General features: G+C 40.2%; 3 protein-coding genes across 3 annotated transcripts in view; all 3 read left to right on the forward strand.

Annotated features, from left to right (window-relative positions):
* Positions 1-14,523, forward strand: part of LOC149159361 (uncharacterized) — a 100,419-nt gene extending 85,896 nt beyond the window's left edge. Inside the window, exons 2-4 of the mRNA XM_089434268.1 lie at positions 8,504-10,074; positions 10,272-11,061; positions 11,272-14,523. Of these exons, the coding sequence (XP_089290394.1) occupies positions 8,504-10,074; positions 10,272-11,061; positions 11,272-14,523 (5,613 nt within the window). The remainder of the gene's footprint in view (positions 1-8,503; positions 10,075-10,271; positions 11,062-11,271) is intronic.
* A 6,534-nt stretch (positions 14,524-21,057) lies between these two features.
* LOC149159362 (leucine-rich repeat receptor-like serine/threonine-protein kinase At2g14510) lies at positions 21,058-24,539 on the forward strand. The gene is made up of 6 exons (XM_089434269.1): positions 21,058-21,148; positions 21,265-21,805; positions 22,104-22,591; positions 22,755-22,881; positions 22,979-23,050; positions 24,464-24,539. Exons 1-6 carry the CDS (start codon positions 21,058-21,060, stop codon positions 24,537-24,539), a joined length of 1,395 nt encoding a protein of 464 aa, XP_089290395.1.
* Positions 24,319-26,578, forward strand: LOC149159363 (putative LRR receptor-like serine/threonine-protein kinase At5g48740). Its single transcript, XM_089434270.1, has 7 exons — positions 24,319-24,535; positions 24,658-25,099; positions 25,240-25,366; positions 25,533-25,598; positions 25,780-25,978; positions 26,116-26,248; positions 26,339-26,578. The coding sequence occupies exons 2-7, from the start codon at positions 24,905-24,907 to the stop codon at positions 26,543-26,545; spliced, it is 927 nt and encodes a 308-aa protein (XP_089290396.1). The 5' UTR covers positions 24,319-24,535; positions 24,658-24,904; the 3' UTR covers positions 26,546-26,578.

A 26,578-nucleotide genomic window follows, 5' to 3' on the forward strand; every position in this document is an offset into this window, starting at 1 on the left:
ATTAGAAATCAACATCTATACTAAAATCAATGCATCTAGTGCAAGCAATCAAATAATATTAGAAATCAACATCTGCACTAAAATCAATGCATCTAGTGCAAACAATCAAATATGATTATAAATGAACATCTACACTAAAATTAATGCATCTATTGCAAGTGATCCGGATTTAAACAAGAACGCAACAAATTATGGATATAACCATAAATACAAGGATGCAGTAGAAATAACACTTCATTTCATTAATATCAAATACTTAAATATGCTTACAAATAGAATGGAAATAAGACTATCTCGGGCGATGGTAGCTTATCTCTGAGAAGAGATGTGGCGGCTACATGCCTCTGAACTGTGTTACAATGAGGCTCAAAGGCCTATTTATTATTGAGAAACAATGGAAAACCCTAAACATCCAAAAACCTAACCCTAAGAGATGAAGCGCCAAACTATGGGCCCCATTTGGGTAAATTGGTACATCAACTTCCTGGGGTCGTAACTTTGGCATATGATCTCCGTTTGATGCACACAATACCTCGTTAGAAATATCTATCTGAGGAATACAACTTTTGAATGACCAACATCGATCAATGACCCATGTTAGTCCCAGTTTTCCCAAAAAAAATTGTTTAGGGCTTCAAAACGGCTCCGGAAGTTTAGGACCCAAAAAAATGCCAAAAATAGTAAATTATGCTACAAATAAGGAAGCTGAAAAACTAAAAGAGACAATGGTTGGGGTCCAAGTGGAATAGGCGAGTGGCCACCAATATCCACCTGGATCATTCCTCCCCCCTTAGGAAGCAATGGTACCCATTGCGTTGAGTTCTTCCATGAGATGAGGAAACTTCTGCTGAACTTGGTCCTTGGTGAACCACCTGCCCTAGTGAAGGAGTTGGCCTACTTTGACAACTCGATATAGTTGGATCCTTTGCTATCGGGTGTTCTTGATTTGTGTGTCCATGATCCAATCAGTTCTGGCTTGTTCCATGCAATCTGGATTTAACTCTGTAGGTGTGAGTTTGTCTGCAATGTCTGATGTGTCTAATAATGGTGGGAAGTATGGTTGAAGGCAGTCCACATTGAACACTCGGTGCAAGCCAAGGAATGGGGGAATGCTGAGCTCAAATGCATTGTCTCCCACAACCTTGGTAATGGTATAAGGACCATATTGGAGTGGTCTGAGTTTCCAATAGACTCTGGTAAGGCATTCCTTTTGCAAATGCAACCAGACTTTGTCGCCCACTTGAAACTTATGTGGAACTCGATGTTGATCATGTCACTACTTGTACTTGGCATTTGATTTCTCCATAATGTCATGGACTTGTTGGCGGATATGTTGGATGTGCTCAATGAAGCTGTTTGCCTTATCGGCTTCGAACTGGACATGAGCTGAATCTGCCTAAGTAGCTGCAAATGACATGGCCACATCAATGGGACATAGTGGATGGAATCCAAAGCCCACCTGAAAAGGGTTGTGGCCAGTCGAGCTGTGGAGAGCCCAGTTATAGCTGTGTTGGACATAGGGGAGGCTCTCATCCCGTGTACGTGGATGCTTTGAGTTGTACATGTGTAGAATGTGTATGATCATCCTATTGACGACCTCTATATGGCCATCAGTATGGGGAAGGGAAGTTGTGGACATAGTGAGCTTGGTGTCCAACATCGACCAGAGACTGGACAAAAATGTACTAAGGAATTTGTTGTCCCAAACTAAGATGATAGACTGTGGGATCCCAAAGTGTACCCACACTTGTTCAAAGAATAGTTTAGCAGTGGCTTCTGTTGTGATATTATTATTGCAAGCCACCATAATGGCCATCTTCGAGAATCTATCGACGACCACACAAACACAGTCATTGCCATGCTTAGTAGAAGGAAGGCCCGACATGTAATCCATGGAGATGGATTACCGAGGTTGACTAGGGGTAGGCACGGAGTATAGAGGCCTTTCTTCTTGATGGTCGGGTTTGGAAATGGTACAGGCAATACAGGATCTAATGTACTTCCCGATATCATGTCGAAGATTTGGCCAATAGAAATAATTTTGCAGTACTGCCACTGTTTTCTCCACCTCGAAATGCCCAACGGCTCGACTGTAGTGCGCTTCCCAAATCATCTTGGCACGCTCGCTTGAAGGAACACAAAGGTGTCCTAGGTGGCATAACAGGGCATCCTAGAGGTGAAAGTTTGGAACTTGTTGACCCTCCAAGAGCGCCTGGTATTTGTGGCTGAATTCTAGGTTGCTGTTATAGAGAAGTGGCCAATCAGAAGTCTCGTGGCCACAAGAGTTGAGCACGGTGGTTAACGCCATGATCGGTGGTTGGATGAGGTAGTCTGAAACATTATTAGTGCTTTCCTTCTTATAATTGATATTCAAATGGAATTGTTGCAGGTATGTGAATCACTTTTGATGGTGATCATTCTGCAACATCCCTTACGTTTATATGAACTGTAGGGGCCAGTGGTCTGTGTGGATGACTATTTCCTTCCCCAAACTTTAATGCTACCATTGTCAGCAGGCCTGCATAATGGAATACATTTCTTTGTCATAAGTGGGATACTTCTTAACCATGTCTGAAAGTGTCTCACTGTGATATGCCACTGGATGTCCCTGTTGAGTAAGGACTGCCCCAATAACATAGTCTGAGGCATCTGTCTCGATCTCAAATGGTTGTTGCAAGTCTGGTAATATGAGCACTGGTGCAACCCAGAGGAGATGTTTCAACTCTGCAAATGCCTTCTGTTGAGATTCAAACCAAAAAAAAATTTCTTTCACTCTTCCCTTGGTGACTTGACTCAAGGGCCAAGTGATATGAGAGAATCCCAACACGAACCTGCAGTAGAAATTGGAAAGAACTAGAAAGATGTGGAGCTTTGTCAGAATGGTTAGGGCTAGCTAATCCCAAATGACTTGGATCTTTGTTGGATCCACATGCACCCCCCGTTCATCAATAATGTATCCCAGATACTGAACCTGGGTCATGCTAAAAGTGCATTTCTCCAAATTGGCACACAATTTGTGTTGTCGCAGTGTTTGGAGAACCTGTCGAATTTGGTGGAAGTACTCTTCCCAACTCTGGCTAAAGATTAGGATATCATCCAATTATAACACTACTAATGAGTTGGTTAATGGCCACAAGATGTCATCCATCAACCTCATGAAGTTTTCAGGAGTATTCGTCAACCCGAAAGGCATAACCAACCATTCGAAAAGGCCCTCCTTGGCTTTGAAGACAGTCTTCCACACATCAGAGGGTTTGATTGGTACCTGGTGATATCCAAAATTCAAGTCAATCTTGTTGAAATATTTTCCCCCCTTGAGTTGGTCTAGAAGGTCATCAATCTATGGGATCGGGTACCTATTCCAAATAGTGATCTTGTTCAGTGCCCAATATTCAATACATAGTCTCCAAGTCCCATCTTTCTTCTATACCAACACGATTAGGCTTCCACAGGGAGATAAAATCGGCCGAATGTGACCTTTCTATAGTAGCTCCTGAATCTACCTCTTGATTTCATCGTTCTCCAGAACGGAGCACCGATAGATTGGTCCATTGGGCAATGACACACCTGGGGTTAGATCGATGGAGTGCTTGAACTGACAGTGCATAGGAACCCCTGTGGGGGAGGTGAAGATGTCCTTGTACTCCTCCATGACCTTGTCCATCTATTGTTGTCATGCGAAGGGGCCCAGTCTGGAGGTCTTGGCCACCACCTTCTTCTTTCATGAGGGCGTATCATCAGGAAAACAAATTTCCTGATTTTGGAAATGAGCTTACTGCATGGTTTTGCAGTAACCAAAGAGATGGCGGTAGGCAGTGCTATCTCCAGTATCCTGTACAACTTATTTCCCAAAGTAAAAATAAAAGTATGAGGCCTTGACTCATAAACATCATGTCGCTTCCACAAGTATGGTTGGCATAATAATACATCACAAACATCAAGGGGAGCAATGTCACATAATACCTCATCCGTGAAGGGCTTGATGCTGTATTGAAGGCGACACTGTTGGCTCACGTGAAGATCCCATCCTTGGTGAAGCCACCCGATGGTGTATGGTTGTGGGTGTACTATGGTCGGTAAGCTCAGTCGCTTCATGACCTCTGTCGAAGTGAGGTTCTTTTGGCTCCCGCTATCAACAATGAACTGTAGCAGGGAACCCTTTACCCACATTTGGGAGTGGAAGAGGCACTCCTCTTCCTCTGGATCTTCAGGTTCCTCCTTTTGGATCTTCATGGTGGAAACGGTGGCGTTGGGCTCCGCATCGATAATCTACTTCCCTTTTTCATTCCCCTTGTCAGATTTTGACTCAGAGTCAGAACATGCATCTGATTCTAAAGCCTTTAACTCGACCACTAGTGACTGCTTGGCCTGACACTCACTTGTGTTGTGAGTAGAGCTCTTATGGAATTCACACTACTTGTTGTGTCCTTCCTTGGCTTCGTGGTGTTGTTCTTTGCTTGCGGCTTTGGTGGGTTGTCCTGGGTTGCCCTACCTTGGCTTTGTCCTTTGTTCTATGGTTTGGGGGCACCTTTCCCTTGCTTCAGATTCGCAGATCCAAAGTCTCACTTCTTCTGTTTAAAAATTTTCTCGATCTTGATGGCATATCGGTATGCCATGCCGAGTGAGGAGATGTCCAAGAACTCCATCTCATCCTGGATGTAACTGTGTAGGCAGTTGCGGTACTTAAGTACCAAATGTTTCTTAAAATCCTTGATACCCAACTTCATGTGAAGGGTATGAAAAACATTGGTAAACTCCGACACATCTCAGTCCCTTCCCTGTCACAGCATTGTCCACTTTATGTATTTATCCTCATAGCTCCTGATAGGGGAGTACTGCTCCGTGATGACATCCCGAACGAGTTCCAAGTGGGTGCGGCTAAAAACAGTGAGGTCGTACTTTCATCCTTCTTCTCACAGTAGGTTTCCCACTAGTCCTTAACGTGGGGGGCAGCTTTGAGAAGAGCAAAAGTAATATTTTCTCGGTTGGAAAAATCATGAATAGAAAAATATCCTTCTAGCAGATTTAACCATTTGTTTACGATGTCTACATCTATTTGGCCCTCAAATATGGGAATTTCAAAGTTTACTTGTACCTTAAAAGGAGTGGAGCCTCCACAGTGGCTACTGGATGTGGATACACCACTGGTGGGCAACTGTTGAAGGATCTGGGCAAAGTTATCCATCATCGCATTCCTTTGTTTCTCGAGGGCCTCCTCGAGAAATATTTTGATACGATCTCTTGCCCCCTTGTCTTTCTTTTCTTCCCCCATGGGCGGCCATTAGGGTTTGCTAGGCTGATCTTGCAAAGGTTCAACCAGATTGAGCCCTAGCTCCTTATATCCTGACCTCATTGGAGACACGCAAAGAAAAATAGAGAAAGAGAATACCGCTCTAATACCGTTGATCCGGATTTAAACATGAACACAATAAATTACAGATATAACCACAAATGCAAAGATGCAGTAGAAATAACACTTCATTTCATTAATATCAAATACTGAAATATGCTTACAAACATAATGGAAATAAGTCTAGCTCGGGCGATGGTAGCTTATCTCTGAGAAGAGATGTGGCGGCTACATGCCATTAAACTGTGTTACAATGAGGCTCAAAGGCCTATTTATTATTGAGAAACAATGGAAAACCCTAAACATCCAAAAACCTAATCCTAGGAGATGAAGTGCCAAACTATGGGCCTCGTTTGGGTAGATTGGTACATCAACTTCCCGAGGTCGTAACTTTGGCATACGATCTCCACTTAATGCACATAATACCTTGTTAGAAATATATATTCGAGGACTACAACTTTGCAATGACCAACATAGTACAACACCCATGTTGGTCACAGTTTTCCTAAAAAACATCGTTTAGGTCCACAAAATGACTCCGGAAGTTTAGGACCCAAAAAATTGTCAAAAATAATAAATTGTGCTACAAATAAGGAAACCGAAAATTGAAGAAAACAATGGTGGAGGTCTAAGTGGAATAGAAAGGTGGTCACCAATATCCACATGGATCAACAAGCAATCAAATAGGATTAGAAATCAACATATACACTAAAATTAAATCATCTAATGCAAACAATTAAATAGGATTAGAAATTACCATCTACGCTGAAATCAATGCATCTAATGCAAACAATCAAATAGGATTAGAAATCGCCATCTACACTGAAATCAATGCATCTAGTGTAAGAAATCAAATAGAATTTGAAGTCACCATCTACACTGAAATCAATGCATATAGTACTAGAAATCAAATAGAATTATAAATCACCATCTACACTAAAATCAATCTATTTAGTGCAAGAAATCAAATAGAATTAGAAAAAATATACATTGAAATCAATGCATCTAGTGAAAGCAATCAAATAGGATTAGAAATAAACATCCACACTGAAATCATGCATCTAGTATAAGAAATCAAATATCATTAGAAGTCAACATCTATGCTGAAATCAATGCATCTAGTGCAAACAATCAAACTGGATTAGAAATCACCATCTACCATGAATTCAATGCATTTAATGCAAGAAATATTCTTCCCTCTTTCCCCCCTCCATCTATATCTGTATTTCTCTCCATCTCTCCTTCTTTATCTCTCTATCTCACACCCAAGCATACACACTCTCTCTCCATCTCTTCCTTCTCTCTCTCTCTCTCTCTCTCTCTCTCTCTCTCTCTCCACTTTTCTCTCTATACATCTTTATTCTTTCCTCCCTCTCTCCCCTTCCAAATCCATCTCTTCTTCCTCCCTCTCTCCTCTTCTCTCTCTCTCCCCCCATCTCTCTCTCTCTCTCTGCCTTCCAACCTTATCACTATCTCCCTCCCTCTCTCCTTCTCTTTCTCCCCCCTCCATCTTTGTGTCCCCCCCCCTCTCTCTCTTACCCTATTTTCCCTCTCTCACGCCTCTCCTTCTCTCTCTCTTCATTTCTCCTCTCCCCTCTCCTTCATTTTATCTCCTTCAATGAAAGCAATCAAATAGGATTAGAAATCACCATCTACACTGAAATCAATGCATCTAGTCTAAGAATTATTTTCCCTCTCTTCCCCCCTCCATCTATATCTATATCTCCCTCCATCTCTCCTTTATCTCTCTATCTCACCCCCCCCAAACATACATGATTTCTCTCTCCATATATATCTATCTCTCCCTCTCTTTATCTCTCTCTTCTTCCCTCTCTTCACCTTCCATCTATATATCTATCTCTCTCTGTCTTTCTTTTGTCTATCCATATAAGCCCCAAAACATACACACTCTTTCTCCATATTTATCTATCTCTTCCTCCCTATTCCTCTCCCGCTCTCTCTCTCTCTTCCCCTTCTCTCCCTCTCCCCCACTTCTATCTCTCTTCCATCTTTCTCTTCTCTCCCCCTCTTTCTCCATCTCTCTTATCACTCCCTCTCTCTCTCCACCTTTATCTCCTTGTGTCTTTCTTCTTACCTCCCTCTTTCTATATCTATATGTCCCTCCGTCTCTCCTTCTTTGTCTCTCTATCTCACCCCCCCACAAACACACATGTTTTCTCTCTCCATATGTACCTATCTCTCCATCTCTCCATCTCTCTCTTATTCCCCCTTCACTTTCCATCTATATATCTATCTCTCTCTGTCTTCTGTTTGTCTCTTTATATCACCCCCAAAACATACACACCATTTCTCCATATTTATCTATCTCTCCCTCCCTCTTCATCTCCCTCTGTCTCTCTCTCTCTCTCTTCCCCTTCTTTCCCTCTCCCCCCCATATCTATCTTCCATTCTGCTCTCCTCTTTCCCTCTCTCCCTCCATCTACCTTATAACTCCCTCTCTCTCTCTCCACCTTTCTCTCTTTGTGACTTTCTTCTTACCTCCCTCCTTCTCTCCCTTCCTCTCTCCTTCTCTCTCTCACATCCTCACTCTCTTCCTTCCTCTCTCTCCCTTCCTCTCCCACCTCCCTCTATCTCTCCATCTCATCTCTGTCTCTCTCTCTCTTCGCCCTCCAACTCTGTCACTATCTCTCCTTCTCTCCCCCTCTTCTCTTTATCTCTCCTTATTTATCTCTCCATCTCACCCCCCACACATATACACTCTCTCCATCTCTCCCTTCTCACTCCCCCTCTCTCTCCACTTTTCTCTCTCTATTTGATTCTTCTTCCCTCCCTCTCTTTCCTTCCAATTCCATTTCTCTATCCCTCCCTCTCTCCTCCTCTCTCTCAAGTCCTCTCTCATCCTTCATCTCTCTCCCTTCCTCTCACGCTCTCTATCTCTCCACCTCTATCACTCTATGTCTTTGTTCTTCCTTCCTATATATATCTAGAGTTAATATACATTATAATATAACAAATTTAATATTGTATTAATCTTAAGTTATTAAATTATAATTTTCAATTTTATAATTTAGAGAAGGTAAAGCAAATTTTCGTGAGCACTCTGCTAGGGTTCTGCTAGGGCTCTGGACGTTCCTTCGACGGCGCCCCAGTCAAGCTCATCTCTGAAGAGAAAAGATCGCTGCAGCGGTACAGATCTGCAGCGCACCAGGGCCTCACAATGGCTCAGCCGCAGGGGGGGCGTCAGTGCCCTCCCCGTCGCAGCAAGATCCGGCGCAAAGCGTCGTCTTCGGGTCAGTGGACAGAGAGGTCCTGAACGGGGGGAAAATACCCCAGAACGGCAACAAAGGAAACAGAAATCGTAAGGAAGAAGACAGCAATCCCCAGAAGGGTACTGAAAAGCCTGAAGAAGGTCTGAAGGTCACTTCATCAACTTGCAGACCAGTTGCCAAGGAAAGACCACGAATCGAGCTGCCAGGAGACATGATAGACAGAAGAATCGAGTTCATGCGAGATCATGCCCTCATCGGGAAGTTCATAGGGTTCTGGCCTACTGAGAAAGCCCTAAATGGATGGATAGCGGCGAAATGGAAACCAAAGGGGGATGTTACGCTACAGCTCGGGCCGAAAGGTTTTTTCACAGCAATATTCTATTGCTTGGAGGACAAATACAGAATATTAGTGGGAGGGCCATACTTTTTTAACTCGGCCGGACTGTATCTGAGGGACTGGATCCCCAGATTCAACCCAGACAAGGAAGATCTAACCTGGGCGCCTGTCTGGATTCGGTTATACTCTCTCCCGGATGAATATTGGGAGGAGGAAGCTCTCAAAAGGATAGGAAATGGGGTGGGAGAATATATCAGATCAGCGGAAGAAACCAAGTCTCGTAAGTATATCTCCTATGCCCGAATTTGTGTTTTTATTCGTCTCAATGAAGCCCTTCCAGAATCGGTTACTCTTGCTCATCGGGATGAGGAATGGATCCAGCCTCTTGATTATGAGCATGTTCCTTTCCGTTGCCGAAAATGCCATACCCTTGGTCATCTCTTCAGGGATTGTCCTCAAAACACCCAAAATAGCTTTCCCGACTCTTCTGATACCCCTGCCCAGGATGGCTTCACCAAAGTCACTAGCAGGAAGCGTTCTCACAAAAAACCCCAAAATGGGTTCAAACCCCAGCCCTCCAAGTCTCATGGCCCAGTAACCAAGAACAGCTTTGACATTCTTGGCCAAGCCTCTGAGAATCTGCCTCACATCGCTGAAGCCAACCCTGATCACCCGTCCTCCTCGTCGCCTTCCCCTCCATCGCAACCCCCTCCCAAATCTTCCTCTCCTGTCATCTCCCCCTCTATTCTCAAACGGGATCAGAAAGAAGCTCCAGAGATCATCAAAGAAATGGAAGTTGACGGAAAATCGGAACGTCCCCAGAACCCAGAGATCAGCACTGAAGAAAGCGATCAAGTGCAAATCATGGAAGAAGAGCCCGAGAGTATCGATCTGAACGGCTTAGACATCCTAGAGCTGGAACTAGCTTGTAAAAAAAAAGCATACGATGCAATACCAGAACTCCAACTCAACAAGCTCGAAATGGTCATTTCTCGAGCTTATTATCAAAGCCAACTTGGAATACAATCAGGTAGCCAATGGGACGGAAGTCCGCGCACAAGAGACACAAAGAAAAGAGGCAGAAAGACAGATCTGCAAAGGACAATAGAGATCGGGAAAATCCTGGTGGATTCAGGCAGATACGCACAGTTGACAAAGTACTACAAACCCTCTGTCAACGGTTAATGATGAAGCTGGTATCATGGAATATAAGAGGGCTTAACAGTCCCGGAAAACTCAGGATGTTAAAACATATGATAAAAAAGGAAAAGCCACAAATGTGCTTTCTCCAAGAAACTAAGTGTAACAGTACTACGCTAGGTAGCATACTTTCGAAAGCCTGGCCTGGTTGTAGATCGGTAGCAGTAGACGCCTCCGGAGCCTCAGGAGGTCTGGCAATAGCATGGAATACCCAGGCGGTATCCCTTTCTGATTTTCATGCGGCGCACCACCTTATTCAGGCAACCTTTCATATCTTGGGCACCAATATTTATGGTAATTTGTCAAATGTTTATTTCCCACAAGATACTGGAAGTAAGATAGCGCTTCTAGACACAATTGAAGCTCTTAGCAACAGCAGAAGGTACCCACTCTGGATCGTTGCCGGGGATTTCAACATGATAACTAAAACTGAAGAAAAGCTGGGAGGTAGGCGCAGAATGGAGCATGAAGACAGCCACTTCAAAGACTTCATCCAAGCAACCTCTCTCATAGACATGCCGTTTTGTAATGGCACCTTTACTTGGAGCAATCGCAGGTCGGGCAAACACCAGATCGCCTCAAAATTGGATCGCTTCCTCCTCTCTGACAATGTGGTCCACTTAGGAGGGGACATCTCAGCAGCCATTCTTGCTCACTCGGGATCGGACCACTGGCCAATAGCACTACAATGGCAAAGGCCAGGTAACTTAACCAAACGACCCTTTCGATTCGAAGGATTTTGGCTCACGCATCCTACTTTCAAGGATTTTGTGAAGACTACGTGGGCCTCATTCACTCCCCCAGAAGGATCAAAGATGTATCAATTCCAGCAAAAGTTAAGATTTCTCAAAGATCACCTGAAAAGGTGGAATAGGGAAACCTTTGGAAACATCTTCAAAGAGCAGCAAAAGCTCACTCAGGACCTGGAGATTCTTCACCAAAGGGTAATCGTGGCAGGACACTCGGAGGCCACCTTGGAGCAGGAACGCCTCATCCATAGCCAGCTGGAGAACAGAAGGAAGCAGGAAGAAATTTATTGGAAACAAAAGTCAAGGGTCAGATGGCTGAAGGAGGGTGAGCGTAATACAAAATTCTTCCACAGAACTACTGTTCAGAGAAGAATGCACAATAACATTCCCTTCATCCAAAAACAGTCAGGGGCAAAAGTAGAGACCCATGAGGAGATTGAAGAGGAACTTCTCAACCACTTCAAACAGATCCATCAAGACCAAAGAGAAGATCGGCTACAGGCCATACGCAAAATCACGAGCAACATCCCAAAAATCATTACGGAGGAACAAAACGAACTCCTAATGCGCCCTATTCTTCCTCAGGAAGTGGACGAAGCAATGAAGCAGCTCAAAGAAGGCAAGGCCCCGGGGCCAGATGGATTTTCTACCACCTTCTTTCACTCCTTCTGGGACATGCTAAAGGAGGAGGTCTGGCAGATAGTTGAAGAATCTAGGGCAACGCGCTGGCTCTTGCCCTCTCTCAACGCCACCTTCATAACTCTCATCCCCAAAGAGGAGGACGCCATCACCCCTGACAAGTTCAGGCCCATTGCGCTATGCAATGTCATCTACAAAGTAATATCAAAAGTCATAGCAAATCGTCTCAAACCTCTGCTACCTGGGCTCATCTCCCCGGAACAGTCAGGGTACGTGGAAGGGCGGCACATAATGGATGGCATCCTGCTCTCTCACGAAATTATTCATTCCCTCAAGCACTCAAAGCAATCAGGTATGCTTCTCAAACTAGACCTCTCCAAGGCATTTGACAAACTAAGCTGGAATTACATTCATAACATGCTTATAGCTTTTGGTTTCTGCTCTCCCTGGATCCGCTGGATCTTGAACCTGATTACTTCCACTCATTTCTCTATTCTCGTCAATGGCATCCCCTCCCGTCCCTTTAATCCTTCAAGAGGTATCCGACAAGGGGATCCCCTCTCCCCCTTTCTCTTCGTCCTTATGGCTGAAGGGTTAGGGCGGCACATCAAGCAAGCCCTCCTTTCTCATCAGATCAAAGGCATCTCCGTGCATAACTCCCCTGCCACCTCCCACCAACAGTTCGTCGACGACACGATGCTTTTTGGTTATCCCTCTGCCCAAGAAGCCCACCGTCTAAAATCCCTCCTACAAGATTTCTCGGAGGCCTCAGGCATGCACATCAATTGCTCTAAATCCCAGATCTTTTTCTTCCATACTCCGCCCTCAGTCAAAACTGCTGTTTCTCGCATCCTGGGGTTCCCCGCGGCCTCTCTGCCCTCTAAATACCTAGGTGCTCCCCTATCGGCTTCAGCCCTCAAGCAACCCGCTTGGCGTTCCCTGCTTGAGAAATTGGAAAATCGTCTCAATCTCTGGACTTACAGATCTCTTAATTTAGCCAGCCGAATCGTCCTCATCAAATCGGTTTTGCAGGCAATGCCTCTGTACTTGTTTTCTATTCTAGCTGCGCCTAAATGGGTTTTAAAAAGTATAAGAAACCTACAGCGCAATTTTCTATGGAGCAGCGCAGCTACCAATCGCAAATGGGCCCTGGTGAAATGGACCAATGTTTGCATGCCCAAAGAAAAGGGAGGCATTGGATTAAGGGATCCTGAACACAGCAATTCCATCATGAACGCCAAGATCTGGTGGCAATGGATCACTAGCCCAGATAAGCCTTGGGGAAAAATATGGACAGCCAAGTATGCCGGTAGTCGACCTCAAGAGGAACTCATCCGTTTCATTCCTACTGAAAAAGGGTCTACAATATGGAATGCGGCCAAGCAACACCACCAGCTAATTCAGAAGCACAGCTTCTGGGAAATAAGGAACGGACGCACTGCAAGATTTTGGACCGATGCCTGGAACCAACGGCCTAAACTCCAAGATATTCTTCACCCGGCGCTAATACCTGACGGGCTGGACCAGCAGCAGGAAACAGTTCACCAATTCTGGTCTTCAGAGATGGAGCATAGCTTTAGGAAATGGAAGAGGAGCGACCTAATTCTCCACAATGCAGATACGCAGCAGCAAGAAGAGCTCACGATCGAACTTAAGAAAAGAAGTATCAGGCAGGATAATGGCGGGGATATTCTCAGATGGGGATACCTACCCAAGGGGTCCTACACTACTACAGAAGCTTACAGGTTGTTATGCAACTTCCCTTCTCCCCCAGACCCTGTGTGGAGCAAAATATGGAAGCTAGGACCATGGCCAAAAATCGCCTACTTTCTTTGGCTGGTGAGTCATAAAAAAATACTCACCTGGGACAAGCTTAGAAAGCGGAACTTTCATGGCCCCTCGATCTGTCTTAATTGCTCTCAAAATGAAGAAACTCTCCATCATCTTCTGGATACCTGCCCTCTAGCCAATCAACTATGGGACAAGGTCAGTTTCAGATGTCAAAAAAGTTGCAGGGGAGAGGGTGACATCATCAATTCCTTAAGACTCTGGCCAATGCAGCCCTACAACAGCAAGATCCTTAACCATCTATGGAGTATTGTTCCGGGGATCGTCCTCTGGAATATATGGAAGGAACGTAATCAGCGCATTTTCAAAGACAAGCAATCTCCTTTAGAGGAAACCTGGAACAGGATTCATAAGAACATTCAAGAGACAATGGCGCTTCAGGTATGGACTAAGGATGACCTCCCTTCCACTGATAATGAGCACAACATTCTAGATAATTGGCAGCTACAGCTACCCCTTGATTCTTTCAAGAGCAGTGCTCCTAATATCAATAGCAAGAACTGCTGTCAATGGGAAGCCCCTCCCAAAAATTCATACAAGCTAAATTTCGATGGGGCTTCCAAAGGAAATCCTGGCGCAGCAGGATACGGGGGTATATTAAGGGACTCTGAAGGCAAACCCACACGGATTTATTTTGGGAACTTAGGGTGGGACACTAACAACTCAGCAGAGTTGGAAGGTCTATGGCAAGGCCTGGTGCAAGCAGGGAATCTCAACCTACAACCCCTAATTGTAGAAGGGGACTCCCAGATTCTTATCAACATGGCCACCCGTCTTCAGAATGGCTCGAACGCAAGGAAAGTAGCACCCAGTTGGAGGCTTGAAGCAAGGTTGAATGACTTAGCACAGAAGCTCAGCAATTTTAGAGCCATCTCCTTCACACACACTAAACGGGAGGGCAACAAAATTGCGGATCTCCTTGCTAACATTGGGACAGAGACTGATCACTCTCTCTTATCGGGAGACACAAATATCATTTCTAACAGGCAGCAGCTCCAGGAGTGTCAAAGCCTGATCCTAGCAGAGGCTATCGCCCCGGATGCGGGTGTCATCGAGATGGACAAGGGTGAGCCACATGCCGGGCATGGGCTGCCACGTGAAAAAGCATGGGCCTTTAATGCCTCAAGCCGTCGAAACATCAAGACGGGAAAGGCATCAGGGCATCCTTAATGGAGCCGCTGGAGGGGATGGCAAGCCTGCAATGCGCATTCAATGCAGGTCATTTCAACAGAAATGTTATTGGGCTTAAGTATGAGGATTGGATGGAGAAGGGAGCTCAACGCGTTAAGGGGGATACACAGAACGCTGAGTGTCGATGCCGCGAGCTGGTGGTTGAGAGTTGGGGCGAGGTTCGCTTCATACCTGCGTTTCCTGGACTGTGTCTACACTCATTTAAGCTCTGTTCAATCCCAAGTTGGGGGCAGCAAGCTGTGGGAAGGGATCGTAACCACTGTCGGCCCTCCTCTGCTCGGGAACAGAATAAGGAGCTGGTGGTTATCATGGTGCGTGAAAGGATGCCTTGTAGAAGAGGCCCCGGGCGTGGAGAATCCTCTCGTCCCCCTGCAGCGGACGTTCATCATCATTGCTGCTGCTGCTACTGTTATAGAAGAATGGGTGCCACCCCTATCCCGGCCTGTCAAGTTATGGAAGTTGGTAGCTCTAGTGAGGGGGAGCCCATGCTCCCAGCATTTGGCTCAGTCATCTTCACACTGGGTAGCTCCAGGGATAATGCAGGAATTAATGCACATATCTCTGTGCTTTTCACCAAAATCCCAGAGGAGAATGAAGAAGGGTCGTCACTGGTCCTTGCTGAGGATAGCACAGCGAGCGGCAAGGGGAAGCTCCCAATGGGGGAGCCGTCAATTGCAGCGGATAGCTCAGCGAGCGGCAAGGGGAAGCTCCCAATGGGGGAGCCGGCAATTGCTGCGGGCAATTCTGGAAGAGAGCATCCTCAACCCCCCTCCCAACTTCGAGTTACCGAGCAGCCAGCCCCTGCGCAGAATCCCATGGCTATGGTTATGGAAGAAGAACCAGAGGAGTAGCTCCCAGCGGCGCTCTTTTGCTTTTGCCTCCTTCTCTCAGGTCGGGTTCAGGGGTATGGACAATTTCAATTTTCTGTTCTACATGGTGGTCTGTGTTCTTCATGTTGCTAAGTCCTGCTCGCGGCCACCACAGTCGCAGTGGGTGCGGAGTCTACTGTTGGGTACAAGTTTTATGTCGTTGCCTGTTTTTTGTCTGTTCATGGTTATGCTTTCAGTTTCTACAGTTTGTTTGGGTTACATGTCTTTTTGGAAGTGCCCCTGCGTGGGTCGTTATGGTGCTACTATGGAAACTCTCAGCGTCCTGCATTTTGATCTATCTGGAAATATCGCCCTGCGAGGCAAAAATATAAGTCTGATAATGCCACCCATGGAGCCACAGTTGGCCCTGGGCAGCCAGCTTCTTTGGATGTAAAGTTTTTCTGTACATATTAATATAAAAGTAGTTAGTATTGCCGAGAAAAAAAAAAAAGTTATTAAATTATAATATTAATATTAATTTCAATATAATAATATATTAACATCTATATTATAATATATTAATATTAATATTAGATTTAATGATATTTTTTTACATGACATGATAACAAAATTTTCAAATATTACAAAAAAAATATTTGTCTTTAAATATTTTAATATATCCATATGATATGATTTTCCTTTTAAAAATTCATTTTACAAATATTTAATTAAAATATTTTAGAGCAAGATTTTCATGTTAAATTAACATTTTTAGCTTATTTTAAGAAATGGTATTAATTTTAGTAAAGAGGAAAGATGTTTAAAATTGTACCTAATTTCGAATTTCAATGTGGTAAATTTTTTTGTTGAAGGTAAATTTATGATCCATTCAAATTCAAAGTATATGATAAAATATCACTGTTAAACACATTATGCTTTTAAAAGTTATATTTTATTAAATGCGTTGAATTTCAATAACTATATAAAACATTTAAATTCATTATTTTTATTTTTAGATTTTGTATTTTGGCCAACATAAACAAAATTTCAACTTTGATGAGGGATGGATGCCCTTACACATCAAACTGGAAAGACCCTCTCACCAATAAAGTAATAGAAATAAAAACAAACATAGTCATTATATTTTAGTTGATAAATAGAATGAATAAATTAAAGAATAATAGGAAAGTGATCAGAAAGATTAGGAATTTCAAATTTGAAACACTAGGTTTCTCCAACTACACTGTGGGTTTTGATGATTTTAACAAAGAACATTAACGGACCGGCACATTTTCTAGCTAATCACAACCCTTGGTAAATTCCAATCTTAATCACAACCCTTGGTCTCCTGCTGTCAAATTTCAGGATTTGAATACCCAAATTTTTTCGATGGTGTTGAATCCATTTCCGCCATAAAAAAAATCATATTCAAACACTCAAACATTGTAATTTTTTTTTTTTTTAATTAAGGCAAGAACGAGGCATTTCCAAATTTCAAGATTGAGAGGCGATGAATAACAAACGAGCTACCTATCTTAACATTCGGATCTCACCAAAATTACCGTTAAGATTTTTCGGTGGTTTTTATATCAACCATAAGCAGCCTTCGGATCTCTCTGCACGCCTTCGGGGCTGGCAGAGGAAAGGTTAATCCCTATGGAGATCGGTGCAGTTCCAAGCCTTACTATATGGGATTCCCTTAAGGGGTAGAGGTTTTCCATTGCACACCGTGTCAAGAGCCTGTTCTGTCGGGTCATTACCCTTGAGGTAACACATGCTCTTCGGATGGTTGAACACTGGATCCCTTCTTCGCATTGACAGAGTTCACATATACTACACTATTGTATGGACGGTTACATATTGCACTTTATGGAAGCCTAGGGGTCTGCACAATGCGAAAATGCTTATATGGTATTGGTTTCTTTTTAGCTGTTAGGTGTTTGAGTGTATAACTGGATTCAGCCCTGCAAAACACCTGAGACATTTGTGCAGAATTGACACATCAGATTTATACTTCCAACTAAATTTCAAGAAAAATATACCAGGAAAACCTCTTCATCCTTGAACAGTTAGAATACTGCAGGTTCTTTGCTCTTGCAGGAACAATGAAATTTGCAGGGGCCTTAAAGATAGTGTGTATTTAACTAGAGTAATATAGCCACTCAAACATGATCTGTAAATTTTATAATGAATAGGTTTGTTACTTAACATTGATCTGTAGATTCTATAATGAATAGGTTTGTTTCTTGCTTGCCAGAACCATTAATAGTTTGATTTTGCTAACTCTTCGCTGAATACATGCCCTCAATTTATCCTCGTTGAACTCTCCACAGTAATTAATTATTTCTTTGATCCTCATTGAATTCTCCACAGTAATTAATTTTGTGGCACGATTTCTTGATGAATGATATCGTGTCAAAGGCCATTAGGTGATCCTGGTTGTATCCGGGCAGGAGATCATCTTGATACAATTTCAGTTTACAATATGCAATTCAAACTAGTCAACTAATTAGTGCTTTACTGAAATTATTTGTGGTAGTACTTTTTGATTAAGGATATCATGTCAAGGCCAGGGGATGACCCTGATTGTATCCAGATAAAATCATTTTATGAAGATCTGATTTATCATTTGACCCTTTTGGTAGAATTTCAGTCTTTAATATGCAATTCCACTATTCAATTGCTTAGTTTTTACTTAAATGGCTTTCCTTAAATTTTGAGAGGTTTTGTTCAAAATTGGATTACAAAACACTTAGATGTATTAAGGTTGACGTGACACACCTGGAAAACTTGGGTAGGATACGCCATGGTTTCCGATTATTATCACAGCTAACGTTAGATTTAATTTAAGATTTTGGATGTTTGCTCTATGGTATCTTGGTGAAAATTTAGCTAAATTGGTTCTACATAGGAGCTAGTATTCTGCATTATGTGTGCATGCTAATTTTGGTGTTGGTGAAAATTTACCTAAATTCGTTTTACATAGAAGCAGGTATTTTGCATCATGTGGCTATGTTACTAGAAACGAGAAACGGGAAAGAGAAACGACAACAGTACGAAAAACAGAATTTGGAGGTTTGACACTCAAGAAACGAGGAGAGAGAAAATGAAAATAAAAATAAAAAATGCAGAGTTAGTTTCAATTTTCAATATAGTTTCAACTAATTTTCTAGCTCAAATTTTATTTAAAAACTAAATAATTTGAATACCAAACTTATGCTTAGCAAATTGACTATTAAATATATACATTCTTATGCTTCCTAGTCAATTAAGTGTATACATTCTTATGCATTTTAGGCCTTCCGCTAATTATTGTTTCCTTAAAAAAACCAAATAATATATATATATATATATATAAACAATAAATAGATTTGCAATTAAATGTAAACTTCTTGAGCCACATATAGAATAGTGTTTAAACTATGAATTTTAACACTCGAATAGTGTTTAAACTATGAATTTTAACACTATACATATTAAAGGAAAACAAATCAACTAAAAAAAGACAATAGTACAAAAATAATTAACTTTCTATACTTCGCATAGACCTCTAGATTATTGAATGAATACATGCATAAAATCTACAATAAAGAGTGAAAATATAAGGCTGAAAACGACCTGCAAAAAAGCCGACTACGACCTGTAAAAGATTTCCCTTAAAATATATGTACTTGTTAACTAAACGACCGTAGAAAACGGCGTTTCCGTGTGGTCTCGTTTCTTACACGTTTTTTTTACCGGGAACGGTGACGACCGTCCCGTTTCTGGTAACTAGGTCATGTGGGCGCGCTAATTTTGGATTTTCTGTTTTTAATTACCTAGTATTTTCACTGGTTACATCGTTTTTAGAGCTTTGCAGTTTGACGAAAGGATAATGGTATCTGTAGTATAGTACTTCATCAGACCTTTGAAATTAAAATAATCCATACTACTTTGGATTGCTTTCTAGTGAGTGGATATCAAACTATTTGCACATCGAACATCGAACTTGGCAGATAGATAGTATTATTTTTTATGCATGTTTAGAAACTACTATACATGTATGGTTTTGTAATCGGATAACAACTGATCTCCTTTCCATCCAGATCCAGAATGTTGCTACCTTCTGGAATTACATCTCCACAAGTTTAATAGCCTCCCCCAGCTCTGCAACTACTTCACTGATACTCGGCCTCCCCCAGCTCTGCAACTACTTCACTGATACTCGGCCTGCAAAACAATTCAGCCTTAACACATCTTATGGCTACATTGGCAACGCGTGTGATGGACATTATGTTGTATTTTTCACTCAACTTTTTGTCAATAATCCCTTCTATTTTTCCAGGAATTGCGTCCATCTCCACAAAAGGTGTAGCCTGTAAATAGGAACATCAATATTATCATTAGTTTTTATCATAGTTACCAAATTCGAATTCGAATTCGGATTCGAATTCGAATTCGAATTCGGATTCGAATTCGGTACGATATGATAAAAATTCGAATTAAAAATATTCAATTCGGAAAAAAATCGAAAATAAATATCTTAAAGAGTAGTATGTTTGTTAATTTTGTTCTTTATTTATTTTAAATTTTAAATAAGTTTTATCAATTAATATTTTTAATAATATAACAATCTTATAAGTAAAAGTCATCTAAAAAAATTCCCCCCCAAAACTTTTCTTTTTCAGATCTCAAATATAATATCTTTTTTAACTTAGAAATTTATCTATGTAATAGATGCACGTTTATAAAACAAATTTATCTATAATTTCTCAATATAATATATAATCTTTCCATAAATAAAAAAACTATCACCAATAAAAGAATCAAACACTTTCAGAGATTCTTTCTTTCCCTTGTAACTAAGTTGGAAAGACCGAAAAACATAATTTTTCTAATTTTATTTTTACTTTCTATATTTTTGGCATCCGGTTATCTTTCTTTTTATATATGTCATTTTTTCTTTTCTTCGTTGCTAAGTTCCCTGGACTAAAAAACCATAATTTTTCTAATTTCACTTTTACACTTTTACTTTCTATATTTTTGATATCTAAATGCTCTTGACTAAAAAACCATAATTTTTCTAATTTCACTTTTACTTTCTATATTTTTGATATCTAGTTATCATTCTTTCTATATATATATACCCTCCTTTCTCTATTTCAGTGCATCAAGAACGTTTCTTATATCTGTTTTTCAAGAACATTTCTTAGTGAGGGAAGAGAGAGAACTTAGATACAGGTCAGCACTAGTTAGGCTTACCTCCTGGCAAGAAGAAAGGAAGGAGAGGCGCTCCCATCTACCTGTTCCAGTAAATTAACCTGCTAAATTAACACGTACGAATCGGATCGAATTTAGGCGAATTGTTCGGCAATCGAACCGAATTAGCGAATTTCCGTATTTTTTTCCCGATACGGACGAATTTGGTAACTATGGCTCAAACCCCTTCACACTGTCATGAGAAGTTGGAACGGAAACCTCAGAATCTTCCCCGATCACTTCGGAGATCATGATCGCACCTCCCAATAGACTTTCCCACGACGCTGCCTCCCACAGGCCGATTTCTCTCGCCGTTAAATAAATGAAAAAAAAACTTAAGAAAGGGTGCAGGAATTCGCAGACTCGCGGGGTTCCTGCTGCAGATAGGAAGCGTCCTGTGTGAATCCTTCGCTTCCAATTTGCTATTCTAACTGAAAAGCACCTTTCTATGAAAGTACGTGAGACGATGGACAAAATTGGCTATGATAAATGGGGCGGTTGGACAGCACCACTAACTTTGGTTCTATGTTTCGTGGCTGCAACTACTGCTCAACCAGGTCATTTGACATTCTATATTGAAGACAAGGAGTAATTTCAAGGATTTTCATTTGAATACATTGTATTATTATTGTGCGCATTGTTTATTTGTTTTGCTATTGATATTGTTTTACAGGATTTTTGAGTATTGATTGCGGAAGTAGCACAAATTACAGTGACATAAACAATATAAGATGGGTCACTGATGATAATTACATTGACCACCTCGGTCAGAGAGCAAACATAGGGAATGAGACAGAGGAATCCTATGGTCTACGCTTCTTTCCAAAGCCTCTCATCAAATCTTGCTATCACTTGCCTGTAGAACCTCACGTGGCTTACCTCGTAAGGTTAACGTTCTCGAAATCATGGTCCAATGTTAGAAATTACAGTGGGCTCCAAACAGAGATAAGCTTCGCTTTCTCTATTGAAACAAACGGTACGTTGTATATAAGAAACCTAACAGTCGACCTAGAAGGAACTTATGCTGAAAGGATATTGGCTAGTTCTGGCACAGTCCTATACATTTGCTTGGTCAGAACCTTGGAGTCTGATGATCCTTTTATCTCTGCTATTGAATTGAGGAAGCTGCAAGATGGAATGTATGGACTGGTTAAGCCAGGAACAATATTGAGACACTTATGGAGAACTGATTTTGGTGGCAATTCTAGAACTAGGTAAGCATTTTGAACTTTATATATTTACTCATCATAATTGTCTACCCATTGGTATTGAATTCATATACATTGCAACTAGTTTAGAGCGATAAATTTAAACCACACAAATTTAATAAGCTCATAGATAAATGAGCATTTTTAAATATTCGGCAATCAGATAAACATTAACTATTACAATGATATGAGCTATTACAATGATAAATTTATATCATGGGAGAGCCACTTTCAATGCAGTACGGCTCGTAATACTTTTTTGTATGGCTTGAATTTAATGGCTTTGTATGGTTAATTTGCACAGGTATCCTTACGACAACTTTGACCGCATATGGAGACCAAGCATCCCTTCGAATGATTTAAATTTGAGCATGCGGCAAGTTGTAAGTTCTAACGAGGCAACATCAATAAACCATACTAAAGACCTTCCTCCACCTGCTGTAATGCAAACGGCGTGGATTTTAAACAGCTCCGAACCGGCTCAGTTCTCTCTAGGACCATTCAACGAAGGAGGGAAAAGATCATTACTAATTTTGTATTTTGCAGAAGTCCAGATGCTAGATATCTCTGAATCCAGATCTTTTTACATCACAATAAATGGTGGAAAAAGGTCGGACACCATTACTCTGCCACGAAATTATTCTGCTCTAGAGCTCACAATCCCATCCAATCAAACAGATGACTTCCAATTTGCCCTTGTGGAGGCCACTTACTCCACCTTACCTCCAATTATCAACGCTTTTGAGTACTACACCGTGTTTGATACCCGACCCGCGACAAATCTCCAAGATAGTAAGTGCCCTCACTAAACTTCTAATATTCAAAATTTATGATTTGCACAACGTTCTTAATATGTGTTATCTGCATATTTCCCATAGTTACATTGACTTCGTTTTAAATGGTTACAGTGAAGTGTAATAATTGAATACCTAACAAAATAGTTCTTAAAGTACAGTTGAGGCCATCGTAGCTATCAAGGAAATGTTTAATATGAGCGCTTGGATTTCTGATCCCTGCTTTTTGATCGAGTGGGACGGAATTCACTGCGATAATAGCACTTCTGTAATAAGAATTTCCGAAATGTAAGTTTCAATTTTTCTGTTTTCTACCTTTCTTTGCTTTTATGGAATGGTAAGATTGTAATCTTTCAGGAATATCTAAATGTCTTTTTGTTGACAGCAATTTGTCTACGATGAATCTGAATGGATTGGTTCCTGAGCAAATTGGACAACTGACTGCGTTAGTTAAAATGTAAGTATAATTTTATAATTCTGTATTAATATTATTTTTTAATTTTAATATTAAAAAATCATAAATATTAAAAGAGTTAATTTTAAAAAATTATAAATATTAAAAGAGTTAATTTTATAAAAATACGGTGAGATATAAAGAAAATTTTATTTATATATTAAAAATATAAATTAGAGAAATTAAAAAATATAAATTAGGAAAGAGATTAAATATTAGTGATTTTATTTAAATATTATTAATCAATTTATATTTAATATAAGAAAATTTGATTTAATTATTTTTTAAACAAAATTAACTTAAAGACATAACCTAGATTAAATATTTCACAACCCAATTTAATCTAAAATAAACATATATAATTTATAACCCAATTTAATCTAAAATAAACATATATAATTTATATTAACGTTTCAAATAATTTTTTGGCTTTTAAAATACTCACATCTTAAAATTTTAATTATTTGAAAGTAATATATCAAAAAATTATTATAATTTTATATTAAAATAATAATAATAATTAATTAATAAATAAAATTTTATTTACTTTTAAATTGAAAACAAAAATATTAATTAATTAATTTTAATCTTTAATCTACGTTTAAGCGAATCTTTAATTTATCAAGCCTTTTAAAAAAATTAGTTTAGAATATTGAATTATAAATATTATTTTTAAACAATATAATATTTAATATTTATAATAACATCTTTATATAATTTGATAATAACGTTATAATATGAGTTGATAATATTATTTCGAAAAACTAGTATCGATTTATAACGTCGCTTTGGGTAAAATATTATCTGTGTATATAACCAGAATATAGAGATTTATGCACATCAATTTGTGAGTTAGAAAGAAAAACAGTGGATATCAGGAATACACAATCTCTGATGAAACGGTCATTTATAAATCTCAAGTCCATTTGATATAATCTATCATGGTGCTGGTTAACTAGAGACACTCGAATCCTTAAATTTAATTTTATGTATTGTTTTTCATTTTGTGCTTTTCAATTCTTTGTTTTCATTTTTAAATAAAATTAGACTGGGTAAGTATTTAAAAACAGGATTGTCAATGGTCGATCAACCAGGTCACTCGACCATAACAATCTCATGGGACCTTTGCCGGACTTTTCGAATTTAACAAAGTTGGAGAGACTGTACGTTGGTTGTCGATATAAAATTTTCAGTGTCTTTTCTGCAGACTTTCACCAAACATTTTCAGTAAAGATTGGTTATCCACCATTTTCTTTGTGACACAGACATTTACAAAACAACAACCTCAACGGTAGTCTTCCAGACTGGCTATCTGCACTTAAAAACCTTAAAGAATTGTAAGGCTTCTTTGCCCTCCTATTTTCTTATGCAAATTCTACGTTATATCGATTTTTAATCTTTATCTGAATATTACAGGTTTGTAGAGAAAAACAATTTCAGTGGTGAAATTCCTCAACAACTACTGCATAACCCTTCATTGACACTCAAGTAATCAAATATCTATTTATATTATATACATCCAACATTTTGAATGCCAAAGACAATTATGATTAATCCAGTTGGAATTCTAATTAATCTGACTGAAAATCTCTTTCTTTCATCTGTACCAGATACTCTGGAAACCCCTACCTATCTACTCTTGATTCAGTGGAACATAAGCCTCCGAATCCTAGACACAAGAAATTGAGGGAACAACTTGCCCTCGGAATAACACTCAGCGGAGTTCCAATCATCGTACTATCGTTGATAGCGGGTATTGTTCTGTATCGGAAAAAGAAAGAGTGCGTCACAACTGAAAGCAATGGGGTGGAAAATGTTGTGCACTTTACGCCCAAGGAATGGATTGACGCAACTAATATGGAACCAAATTCAGCAAAGACCTGTGCCTTCACTCTAGATCAGATGATGACTGCCACACAAAAATTTAGCGTGAAAATCGGAAAAGGGGGCTTTGGCCCTGTGTTCTTTCGTAAATTGCCGGAAGGAAAGGATATTGCGGTAAAAGTTCTCTCATTGTTCTCCAAGCAAGGAGTTCACCAGTTTCTAAACGAGGTAATTCTGAGATTCTATTTTTCCATTTGGACATAGTATCACAGCTCAATTTCTAGCTGCAATCTTGTAGTGGCTTTAAACATATTCCCAAATAAGCATGCAGAGTAAAATGTATAACTCCGGGTTCATTTGATGAACAGATTGATGTTCTTTCCAGAGTTCATCACAAGAACTTAGTGACTTTACTGGGATATTGTAATGAATCCAAAGAACTTATGATAATCTACGAGCACATGTCCGGAGGGTCCTTAACGGATCGCCTTTATGGTAAATATATAGATATAACTTTCTCATAAATATAATGGTGTCCAAAGGTAACGATTCTCATTTAGCTCTTACTTTCCAAGGGATCGCCTTTATGGTAACTATATATAACTCTCTAGTAAATATAATGGTGTTCAATTGTCATTTAGCTTTTACTTTCTTTTCCCAGGTCCTAACGCAGGTTCGAAACTAAATTGGAAAACAAGGGTGAAAATAGCTTTAGATGCAGCACAGGGTAGTTTTTTCATGTCCTCTTTGTTGTGATGTATTTTATTAGGATTTAAACGTTGGTAGATGTAGACTCTATGCTTCAAAAGGAAAGCGACATACTTTTTCAAGCAATTTCTTATGTAAATTTCTATTTTCTCATTAAGGAAATTAATGCCTAACAAAATGTCTGCCATTTTTATTCGAAGGATTGGAATACATGCACGTAGCTTGTACTCCGAAGATTATTCACAGGGATGTGAAAACAGCAAACATTCTTCTAGACAGCAATTTAAAAGGAAAACTTGGTGACTTTGGTCTTTCAAAGATATGGATAGATGAGGAGGATGGGGAGGCTTCTCATGTTACCACTATGGTGAAAGGAACGGCAGGATACCTTGATCCAGAGTATATCACACATAACTTGTACTCTCTTTAAAATATTAGTGATGGTGAAGGAATTGAATTGTAATTGTTGTTGAATCTCATTCTTTCATTTTTCTTGCCATTTTTAGCTCCTATTTTCTTTTTGTTCTGTTTAACAGGTATTTTAGCACTCAAAGGTTGACTGAGAAGAGTGATGTATATAGTTTTGGAGTAGTTTTGTTAGAGATCATATGCGGTAGACAACCTATAGATGCAAAGCTGTCTTTAGACAAATTAAACATCATTCAATGGGTGAGTAATCTGGTCATTATTCTTTAATAGTATTAAAACTGTTTTGTGATTCATAAAAACTAATGATAATATTGATGTTCCTGTTTACAGGCTACACCTTTTGTGGAGATGGACGCAATTCCTGGAAAAATAGAAGAGATCATTGACAAAAAGTTGAGTGAAAATTACAACATAATGTCCATCACTCGTGTTGCCAATGTAGCCATCAGATGTGTGAAGGCTGAATCGTTTTGCAGGCCGAGTATCAGTGAAGTAGTTGCAGAGCTGAGGGAAGCTATTAAACTTGAGGAGATGTAATTCCAAAAGGTCGCAACATTTTGGATCTGGATG

The sequence above is a fragment of the Pinus tabuliformis genome, chromosome 5_2 (assembly GCF_031772625.1).
Source record: "Pinus tabuliformis cultivar Carrire ecotype Pingquan chromosome 5_2, CPIR1, whole genome shotgun sequence".
NCBI classification, from domain to species: domain Eukaryota; kingdom Viridiplantae; phylum Streptophyta; class Pinopsida; order Pinales; family Pinaceae; genus Pinus; species Pinus tabuliformis.

What these genes read in the sequence shown, in the direction of transcription:
- LOC149159362 (XM_089434269.1), top strand. Translation starts at nt 21,058, where the DNA reads ATGGACAAAATTGGCTATGATAAATGGGGCGGTTGGACAGCACCACTA. An exon ending in GGTGGCAATTCTAGAACTAG is followed by an intron (nt 21,806 to 22,103) that starts GTAAGCATTTTG and finishes TAATTTGCACAG; the next exon opens with GTATCCTTACGACAACTTTG. An exon ending in GTAATAAGAATTTCCGAAAT is followed by an intron (nt 22,882 to 22,978) that starts GTAAGTTTCAAT and finishes TTTTGTTGACAG; the next exon opens with CAATTTGTCTACGATGAATC.
- LOC149159363 (XM_089434270.1), top strand. Translation starts at nt 24,905, where the DNA reads ATGGAACCAAATTCAGCAAAGACCTGTGCCTTCACTCTAGATCAGATG. An exon ending in CTTAACGGATCGCCTTTATG is followed by an intron (nt 25,367 to 25,532) that starts GTAAATATATAG and finishes TTCTTTTCCCAG; the next exon opens with GTCCTAACGCAGGTTCGAAA. An exon ending in AGCTTTAGATGCAGCACAGG is followed by an intron (nt 25,599 to 25,779) that starts GTAGTTTTTTCA and finishes TTTTATTCGAAG; the next exon opens with GATTGGAATACATGCACGTA.